The 10,651-nt window shown below is 41.9% G+C and overlaps 1 protein-coding gene across 1 annotated transcript in view; it reads left to right on the forward strand.

Moving 5' to 3' along the window:
• PDIA6 (protein disulfide isomerase family A, member 6) overlaps positions 1–10,651 on the forward strand; it is a 90,465-nt gene that overhangs the window by 75,185 nt on the left and 4,629 nt on the right. The window contains exons 2-10 of the mRNA XM_009889772.1: positions 2,460–2,631; positions 3,815–3,872; positions 4,714–4,840; positions 5,325–5,431; positions 6,861–6,994; positions 7,410–7,524; positions 8,455–8,595; positions 10,048–10,132; positions 10,231–10,303. Of these exons, the coding sequence (XP_009888074.1) occupies positions 2,460–2,631; positions 3,815–3,872; positions 4,714–4,840; positions 5,325–5,431; positions 6,861–6,994; positions 7,410–7,524; positions 8,455–8,595; positions 10,048–10,132; positions 10,231–10,303 (1,012 nt within the window). The remainder of the gene's footprint in view (positions 1–2,459; positions 2,632–3,814; positions 3,873–4,713; positions 4,841–5,324; positions 5,432–6,860; positions 6,995–7,409; positions 7,525–8,454; positions 8,596–10,047; positions 10,133–10,230; positions 10,304–10,651) is intronic.

Raw genomic sequence — 10,651 nt, forward strand, 5'->3', positions numbered from 1 at the left:
CCCCGGGTGCTCAGTGGGTTATCGAAGTGCAGGCAGGCGGCCTGAGGATCCCAGCAACTAAAAAAGAAAATAATAAAGAAAACGGTTCTTGTCTGTCATCCTAATAAGAAAAAAAAAGCTTTGATTTCCAGTCAGCGGTGGTGTGTTACTTACCTGGCTGCCCTGAGCTGGGATCTAGTGCTGGAAGGGCAGTAAAAAAACCGACTGAAGACAAAAGGAGGAGTCCGTGGGGAATTGTACTTCCCCTTTCCCTCCCCCTACTGCTGTGTCCTCTGTGCCGGATAAATCGGTAAGCCTGTGAAGTGGTCCCACTCGGACCCTTCTGTAGACGTGCCGAAGGTGCGGGTAACGCTGCGCAGGGGCGAAGGGGGAAGGCTCCCGCTCGCCGAGGGCACATCTGCGGGAATGTGTAATCTTCCGCCGCAGAAGGTGCGGGTGTTTTAAGGAGGAAGTTCACAGAATCGTCATCATCGTTATCCTGTAGCAAAAGCTTTTTTTCATAGCTCTTCAGAGTTACAACTTGTTTTTTCGATGAGGACTAGTAGTACTAGCATAGAGTTGCCTTAGTTGGTTTAACAATGCTCCTATCTATGTAATTCACTTACATTAGAAAACAACTTTTGAAATCAGATTATCTGAGATTTTTTTTTGCCTTAATATCAAAGACAGATTTGAATTTTGCTGGCTTAGATGCTTGTAGGAAGATGATCTTTTTATTTGCCAAAGATGAAATAAACATTAAATATTTCACTATAGAAAAGAAAATTATCCCACCAGTTCATGAGTCATAATTAAAAAAAATTGCAGTGATACGTGACATGGTGAGTTTCACCATGTGCTTTCTTTTGTGAGTTTTCTTTAGCAGGTATTTTTGCATAAGCCAGAACTTCTTTATTTGAAGTGACAAATAGCTGAATGAACTGTCTTCAGCTTCTGAATGTATTCTGTCAGAGATACCTTTTTAGGTGATGCTAAAATATGCTGATTTCAACGTAATGGTTTCATTCCACCTAGAGGAGGGTTCCTGTCTTGAGAGTGGCTGTAACATTCAAGTAGCTTTTTCCATCCTTGTTTTCTTATTCTATCCCAGTGGCAGCTGCTACTGTAGGTCACCGTAACATGCTGTGACAGCCACAGATCGCCCTGGAAGTCAGTTAATCAGTGCTGATGAAGTGTTCCTTGTGTGTGGGCATACTGAAGGGAGAGAGCTAATCTAATGTGTAAATCTGGTGGTGGAAATCAACTAGGATCACCCCAATACAAAGGGATTGGGTCCTAGGGCTAGAAAAAGCAGTTAGGGAGTGGTGCAATGGATAGGGGTCTGGGTTGCAGTGTGGCAATTCAGTCCAATCTCTGGTTGAGTAACCTGTAAGATGTTATTTCTGTCAGCTTCCACCTATGGAATAGGTGTAATGAAATTTGCTTTTCCTGAATGGGACTGATAAAGCGTAGGTGATGCTGTGCTGTTTGTGTACCATGTGGTCTAGAGTTTCTGCATCACTGAACTCTATCTTCCTCTCACATTCAGTCTCAAGAGAGAATGTGCAGCTTCCTATTCAAGTTATTAACCACTTGCAGCAAAGCTTGCTCATTTTTTGCCTAGTTCTAACTTCTGTGTCTGAGCTCTTACTGCCCTCACTCTTCGGATTAAGAAAAGTCTTTTGCTGTGTGGATTTTGTTACAGAGGTGCTTGTCATCTTTCATCAAGTCATCTCTTAATCTAACTACATAGAAGGAAGGATTATGAGGTTTTATGTGCAAAATCTCAAGCACTACTAAGATCCAGAGTGACCAGAAGTATGAAGTCTTTCTGAAGAAAAAGCAATTTCCTTGATCCTTTTTTTCTTTAGTCCTCTAAGACTGCTTGAGTAGTTAACCAGAGAAATTTAGCTGTTGTTCTCCAGTCTGTTGCTAGAGAGACGAATCAATGGTAGATCAAGATTCTCATGAGCAAGAATGAAGGAGCTCCTTACACTACCAGTGCATCAAATGCTGGTCCTAAAAATCAGTGTACCTGTACTAAGACTACTTAAGACAGTCCTGCATTAGGTGAACCTATGAAAGATGTGTTTGAGTGCCTGCAGTGTAAGAGGCCTGGGCGATTGGCTTAGGAGTTTCTGTGAGAAAGAACTGATAAAAAACATAGCTGACTGTGGGGATCCCTGTGGAAATTCTGCTGGTCTGGTACCAGTAGCAGTTAGGGTGACAGCTTTGACAAAATGCTCTCTGGAGAGTCACAGCAGGAGTGGCATAACTCCAGCTAGCTTTAGGAACAGGAAATGTATTACATGATCCCATAGAACCATGATTTAAGTGGGGAGGTAATACGTGAATGTTGCCTTAACTTTTTAATACTGTCAATCCCTTTCCCTGGAATCCTTTTCCTGTTTTCTGCTGATTTGCAGTGGGAAGGGACATGATTTAGCCATGGCAACGGGACGGCCATAAATGTTCTGCAGGAGTGTTAATTACTTTGCTTTTTGTTCTAGGCACAGTAAGCTGCACATTTTTCCTGGCAGTTAACGGTTTGTATTCGGCCAGTGATGATGTGATAGAGCTAACACCAACTAACTTCAACAAGGAAGTCATTCAAAGTGAGAGCCTGTGGCTTGTGGAGTTCTACGCCCCATGGTAAGAATTACAGCTGCGTACTTGCTTGCTCTTATCTTGGAGGAGCAGTATAGGAATCTGCTGCTGATCAGTTCAGTGTTTCATTCAGTTGTTGGCAGTACAGCTATTAGTTTGATGGCCTCGTGACTAGCAAAATAGCTGTAGTTGGGATTTCTATTTTAAATAGCCTCACCAGGGAAAAAGGCGGGAATTGGTTTCAAGTTGGCAAATAGGGTCTAACAACAAAACCTTCTATAACATTTTACTACTTCAATTCTTCTACTGAAATTAGTTTTTAAAATGACTGATCAAAGTGCCATAAGTAAGTGAGAAGGCCCCTCACTTCTATTGTTCAGAACCTGATTCTGATGTGAAAGCACAGACTTAGTATTTTTCGATGGAAATTGGAAATTCTTGCTTTGTGCATCTTAATTTCACACCTCTATCTCCCATCCTGCTCACGTCCAGAGCATGTAGTCTCTTCATCTTCCATGTAAATTCTAGTGATATATATTCCATCTTTGATAATAGCACAGAGGATTTGTGCATCCAAAGCTCTGCATTGTGGAGGAAGGGGCCTTTCACTGCAACAGAAACTGCAGCAGTGTGTGGACTGAGAGGTTTAGGGGAAAGCTTGCTCAGCCTCTTCTACTGTTGTGGCAGCTTTACGGGTGATGGGAAACTTTATGGAACAATGGCAATAAAGTGTTGAACAAGTATAAGTAAATTGGCAGCTCCTCTTTCCTTACAGACTGGTGATGCTGTGATTATACACTAGTTGCCAGTCAACTGTTGGTCTTCTCCCTCAGATGCCACCAGGAGATTTTATGCCACAAATTCTTGCTAGTTAAGAAATTACCTGTAGAATAATGTTTCAGGACTCATCATGAGTCCATTTTGGTTTCCAAGCAGCAGACTAGTGCACAAATCTGGATTTTGGTGCTCACATTTCCCTCTGTGTTACAAAAGCCAGTTAGTTTTTGGTATGCACTTATAATACATACGGAGGTTTTTCTTCAGAAGTCTGAGTAATGATGTGATGTTGTGGCATAGCCTCTTCCATTGTTCATGAGTAGATCTTAAATCTCGCAGTTTGCTGCTAGTACCTGTTCTGTAATTGCAAACCCGACAATGCCACTCTGAAATAGTTGTCAGATCTGAATTAGTTACTGTTTGCTTTGTGGTTTTTTTTTTTTCCTAAAAGGTGTGGTCATTGTCAAAGACTAACCCCTGAGTGGAAGAAAGCAGCAACAGCACTAAAAGTAAGTTTAACCTTTCAAGTATGCTTGTGGCAGTGGATTGAGGAGAGTTTAGCTGTTTGTCATCTGGCTTGCGAACGCAGGGGTGGGGTTTGGTCCTCAAAACCATATCACTTTATTCATGCTTGTCCAGCTAGAGAAGTGGCCAGTCAGAGCCACGTAAAGTCAGGATTTTTGTGGGTTTTTTCTTTTCTAAAAGAAGCCATTGAGTTGTACAGGAAGCAAGTCAGTTCTGTCCTTGGGTTCACGTTACTGTTTCCAGGGCTGTTTTTTTAGCAGCACCAGAAGACATAAGAATCCAGCCATCCCTGAAAATAGCATGTTTCTCTTTTCTTCCTCGCTGTCCTGTCACCTGCCTCTGAAGTACAAGAACAGCATGAACTGAATATTTGACAACAGCTTTGTAAGCTGTTGGTGATGAGTATTTCTTTAATTACGGAAAGCTTGGTCATGCAGTGATTTGCTGAGCTCCTGCCTATGTAAAATATCTTCCCCATCCTAAAAAAAAAAAAAAAACCAAACCCCAAACCAAATAAAAATAAAAAAAACCCAACAAAAACAAATAACCCCCCCCCAAACCAACAAAAAAAAACCCAGAAAAAAACAAAACCAGCCATAAAAAAAACCCCACCAAACAATTTTAAAATTAGTTTGTCAGGATGAATAAAAAACCAGACATATGTGACGTTCTGCAGTTAAATGCTTTAGGGGGGATAACACCTGTCCTCTAGTGACTGTTTGCTTACCCTCCTAATAACTTTCTGTCTCCCTAGCATTCACAGAGTATAGAACGTGTTAAATTGCTGTAGAAGTCTTGTCTTAATTCTTGTTTTTATTTCCACAGGGTGTAGTGAAAGTAGGTGCAGTAGATGCAGATAAGCATCAGTCCTTGGGTGGACAGTATGGAGTCAGAGGGTTTCCAACTATCAAGATATTTGGAGCCAACAAAAACAAAGCAGAGGATTATCAGGGTAAATGTGATGCTTTTTCACATGTTGCATGTCTAAAATTTTCCCTGAATGCAGTAATTATGGTAGCTGTTAATGCTGTCTTCTGTGGTACTTACTTCCTGTCAGGTGCTTGTAGTAACTGAGAGACAGATGTGTGGGACTTGTTTGATCAAATTGTCCATCTTAGCATTGGCTAACAGTCCCACCTGCAGTTTGTAGTTGATGGAGGCTGATAGGCAGTTCCAAAGAATTATTCCTTTCTTCCTGTTTACTGGGAGCTTGCCACAGTCACCCCCTATCAGATAAGGCAGTTAGTTACCAAGCCGCAGGATTGACTTCACTTTTTAAGTCTGAGGATGATGTCCCACCACTATCATTCATAGCCCAGTCCTGCTTTTCCTGAAAAATCCTTAGGGTGAGGGAGTATTAAGTTTGTAATTAAGTCAGAGGCCTACCTTAAATTGGCCTTTTGATGCTTTAAACACTGATTTTTGCTGTGTTGCAGGTGGCAGGACAAGCGATGCCATTGTTGATGCTGCTCTAAGTGCTCTTCGGTCCCTGGTGAAAGACCGTCTTAGTGGCAGAAGTGGAGGATATAGTTCTGGGAAACAGGTATTTGAGGGAATATGTGGATTTGTTGTCAGCTGGAGGCTGTCCTGTACAGGAGATCAGAGCTTGTGCTCTTGACTGTTTACGGAATAGTTGAAATTGGAAGGGATGTCTGGAGGCTGCGTAGTCCAGCCCTCTGACCAGTGCAGGGTCAACTAGAGCAGATTGCTCAGGGCTCTGTCCTGTCAAGTTGTATCTCCAAGAACTGAGACTATACACAAGACTCTGCTCTTTGGGCAACCTGTCCTAGTGTTTGACCACCCTCACAGTAGAAAAGTTTCTCTTAAATTAAATTCTTGTATTTCAACTTATGGCCTTTTTGTGCTGTCACTGGGCATTGCAGAGAAGAGTCTGCCTTTGTTTTCTTTACTCCCCACTGCTTGGCTATTTATACACATGGGTAGGATCCACACTGAGCCTTCAGTCTTTCCAGCTGAGCAATCCCAGCTTTCTCAACCTCTCATCATATGTCAGATGCTTAAAGCCCTTAATTGCTTTGACCATTGGCTGGACTTGCTCCAGTGTGAGCAAACCCATTATACTGCTGAGCCCAGAACTAGACCCAGCACTCCAGATGTTTCACACAGTGCTGAGCAGAGGGGAAAAAATCCCCTCCCCAGACCTGCTGGCAACTTTCTGCCTAAAGCAGCTCAGGAGGCTGTTGGCTGCCTTTGCCAAAGGGGTGCATTGCTGGCTCATGTTCAACTTCGTGTCCGCCAGAACCCCCAGGTTCCTCTCTGAAAAGCTGCTTTCCAGCTAGTCAGTTTCTAGTATGTACTGGTGCGTGGGGTTATTCTTCCCCAGGCGCAAGACTTTGTGTTTCTCCTTGAACTCTGAGGTCCCATTCTCCACCTGGTTGATGTACTATTTGCCTAGTGATAGTCTAAGCTAGATGGATGTGGCTTTTTTAATTTGGTAGTGTTCTGAAGTTAGCTTGCTGGATTTCTCTCCAAAGGTAAATTGAAAAGCTTCTGGCTGCTATCTAAATCATGGATCAAGTATATTCCGACACCCTCAGGTTGGCCAGATAAAAGACCTGGGTGGACCGTACCCTATAGTGTGTACTGCACTCACATGTTTGTTTTGCCTAGAAACAGGGCACAGTGGGTTGGGGGGGTTGAAGAGCACTTTGTTCTCAGACAGATCAGAGTATGAGGAACTAAGAAAGTGTTCCCACATCTTCTTGTTAATCAGTTTGACCTGATTTTTTTTTTTTCTTTTAAGAGAAGGTTCACTTGCTGTTTCTTGAAAGTGCTGTGAGAGTAGGCTGTGTGTATGATTGCTTCTAAATGGGAAAGTTGTATGACCTAACACTGCCTGGTTTGTATCTCATTCAAATAAAGACCATTTGGTACAACATGACACACAGGAGATGGCTTGTGTGGGAAGCTAATTTTGGTTACTTATGTGAGGGTCTGTTTGTTTCTTACAGAGCCGAGAGAGCGGAGGTGGAGATAAGAAGGATGTGATTGAGCTGACTGATGACAGCTTTGATAAGAACGTCATAAATAGTGACGATGTGTGGATGGTGGAGTTTTATGCCCCATGGTGTGGGCACTGCAAAAAGTAAATGAGGTTTTTCTTTGACGGTTCAGTTCCCATTAGAGCTTGTTTTTGTGCAATACCCTTAATCCCCTAAAAAGGGACCTTGCATCCCTAGTATATCAGAAGTGGGGTTTTCTGTAAGGTGTCTTAACAAACTGTGTGGGTTTCTCTTGCTCAGGGCACCTTGGTGCTGCTCTGGCTATGCTCCTCGTTAGCAGTAAAATTCCCAGTTAACAGTTGAAGATCCAGAAGGTATATTGACTTTTTCATTCCTTCAGATGCAGGACTTCAGTCTCATTTAGAATAACCCTCCTAGCTACCATTCTCTGCAGAGGTTTTATTTTTTTCGTGACTGAAGTATGCTGTGTAATGTTGGAATGTGGTGTACTTTTTCTAGCTCTAAGAGCTCAGAGCGCTCATACTCTTTGTTTTTCAGCCTGGAGCCAGAATGGGCAGCTGCTGCCACTGAGGTGAAGGAACAAACAAAGGGAAAAGTAAAACTGGCTGCAGTAGATGCAACAGTCAATCAGATGCTGGCAGGCCGATACGGGGTGAGTGTGCTCTGCAGTGGTTATAACTTCTTTTCCATCTTTAGTAAGTCCATCTCTAAGATTTCCCTTTAATGCTTACTGAACTGTTCCTTAATCTGGTACCACTTAAATGTGTTGTGCTATAAATAATGTTAAGTGACACATACCACTTTTCCAGAAATAATTCATTCCTGAATGTCAGTAACAATATAAATAAATGGGGTGAGAGGAAAGGAATAAATCTGTATGTTGCTGCTGAAAAGGGCTGTTTATTTCTGTAAGGTCTTGTATAGCTTTATCATCTGAAGTGAGAGGTGTCTCCTTTCAGACTGTAAGCTGGCTGGGCATCTCCAGAAAACACACGTGTACCTGTACATCTTGGAGCTAGTTGCCAGGGATCACTCAGACAATATTAGCTGCGCAGATCAGCTATGCTGTGGGTCCAAAGTGAACTGATATTATTTAATTTTTAATACAGTACAGGGAGCTTACAAGGAAACAAAGTAGCACGCAGCTGGCAGTCAGCAAGAAGACTGAACAAGTTTTTCTAGAAGTGTAGCAGAGGGATCTTAAGGTCTATTTGGTAGCAAGTAGGCACAGTGCTGTGTCCCCACAGACAAATCGGGGAAACTAGTGTCTAAGAAATACAACAAGTAAAGAAAGTCCTGCTGGTACTTAAACCTGCTTGGTGCATCTAAACTGAGATGAAACTATTGCTGATACTAAAACTTGAAACAGTGTTTCAGTGTGTGTTACCCTTTTTTTGAATTGTTGCATGAGTAGGAAGCTACAAAATTGTTCCAGTTCAGTCATAATGTGCTTTGAGACTTGATTCATTGAGATGTTAAACCTCTTCCCTTTCTCTTAATCTAGAACAGGTCAGAGTAGCAGATAACTTCCACCATAAATATTCAGATTTATTTGAGCTGATGACATAAACTTGTCTTGCAGATTCGTGGATTTCCCACAATTAAAATCTTCCAGAAGGGAGAAGACCCTGTTGATTATGATGGTGGCAGAACTAGATCTGATATCATTGCTCGTGCTCTGGATCTGTTTTCTGATAACGCACCGCCACCTGAGCTCCTGGAGGTACATCTACATCATTTTCTCAAATTGCTTTTCCATCATATCCTTTGCAGCAGTTGTTACACGACTGTGTTAACTACATAAAACAGCTGAAGTGTGCTGCTTGTACCCTGTTTTGCACCAGAATGTCAAAGATAACAAGCCTGATCATTCAGCTTTCCGTTATTTTTTTTTACTGTGAATTTGTTGACTGAAAGATTATCAGAATTGATACAGTGAAGACACTGACAGGATGGTGCCAGCATGTCTGAATCCTCTCTTGAGGAACAAGTGAAAAGCTTGGGTTCTGTGCCCCATCTTTTTTTTTTGCCTTTTTTTTTTAACAAGAAGGCAGGGTTTTGTCATTTGTAAACCATCTATTAACCAGTTGCATGATGACTAATCTTGCTTGTTGTCCAAAAAGCTTCAGTGTCTGTATGGTGACCTCTAGTTTTCAGCTTGATGTTGGTAGATGGGAAATGGTGATTAGTTGTCCCCAAAGGGAGGTGCGTGCAAGACCCCATTGGGGGTCTTGCAAGAATCCATTGGGTTGCAGGAAGATAAAAAACAAAAGTGCTATTAAAAAAAAAAAAATTAAAATGGTGTTTATTTCATCTGTCATCCTTTAAAAATATCTATTTTCTGTATGCCTTATGGACATAATGTTAATACAGTAGTATATGTGTATAATTGATATACATATATTCACAGAATCACAGAATGGTTAGGGTTGGAAGGGACCACTGGAGATCATCTAGTCCAACCCCCCTGCCAGAGCCGGGTCACCTACAACAGGTTGCACAGGACAGCGTCCAGGCGGGTTTTGAATGTCTCCAGAGTGGGAGACTCCACAACTTCTCTGGGCAGCCTGTGCCAGTGCTCCACTACCCTCAAAGTAAAGAAGTTCCTTCTCATGTTAAGATGTTATTGGGGCTGTGTGCTTAGAAATTTTTTTACTGGTAGCAGTGCACAGTCAAAGTTTGAAGACCACTGATGTAGATAGATGTATTGATTCCTTTTTAAGATAGATCACATGAAACTGGTATTGGTCTGTTAATGTCAATTAAATGTCCTCATCTTCAGCAAATCTGCACCCTGCTGGCTCTCCTTATGCTAGCAGTACCATGAATGAAACCTATAGGCATATGCATAGGTCAGGGTGTGCTGTTTCCAGCCCTGGTCCGAGGACAGTGACTTTGAGCAAGAAGTGACATCTTACTGTGCTCTCTGAAAGCCTTATTTGGTATTGCTTACTTTCCTTTTGCTGCAAGTCTCAGCAGAAGACTCTGTGAACTCTCTGTAATTAGCCTTGTGGTGGGGGACCAGTGAAGTAGGAGAGGCTTGTAAGCTTTTGTGTCAAGCTGTTTCAATGCTTATTACCTTGTAGGATGGAGTTGATAGGCTATTGGAGGGAAGTAGAGTCACAGCTGGGTAACCAAGCTTTACTCTCACTGACTTTCTGCCACTTTCTTCTAGATAATTAGTGAAGACGTTCTGAAGGGTACTTGTGATGCTCATCAGCTCTGCATCATTTCTGTCCTGCCTCATATTCTTGACACAGGTAGGCATATAAGCAAGCACGCTTCTGTATGAATTTGGCACTTAAAGCATGTAGCTGTGGGGTTTTTTTTAACTTGTCTGATCCTGTCTAACAAACAGGAGCTTCGGGGAGAAATTCTTACCTGGATGTCATGTTGAAAATGGCTGAAAAATACAAAAAGAAAATGTGGGGGTAAGTGTCACTATAGACTGGTCTTCTTGGAAAAGATGTGAGCATTTTTAGAGGTAACAGGAAAGAATTTGTATGACAGTGATTTATCTGCAGACAAGAGTTGTTCCTTGTTCAGGATAGTATAGCTTGGTGTTTCACTAACTGAGTGGGAGGGGATGCTGTGGCTTTAGAATAAACTGATTTTTTCTTTTGATCTATCTCTCAAATCCTGTGTTTCCAAGTGATATCTGAGTATTAATGAGATCAGATTGGGCATATTTTACTCTTGTCCTGAGTGTTAAAATATTTTAGGGCAATGTTTATCCAGCTTCTTTTAGAAATGATGGGTAATTTATTAACAATTTTCAG

The sequence above is a fragment of the Charadrius vociferus genome, unplaced genomic scaffold, assembly GCF_000708025.1.
Source record: "Charadrius vociferus isolate BGI_N301 unplaced genomic scaffold, ASM70802v2 scaffold267, whole genome shotgun sequence".
NCBI classification, from domain to species: Eukaryota; Metazoa; Chordata; class Aves; order Charadriiformes; family Charadriidae; genus Charadrius; species Charadrius vociferus.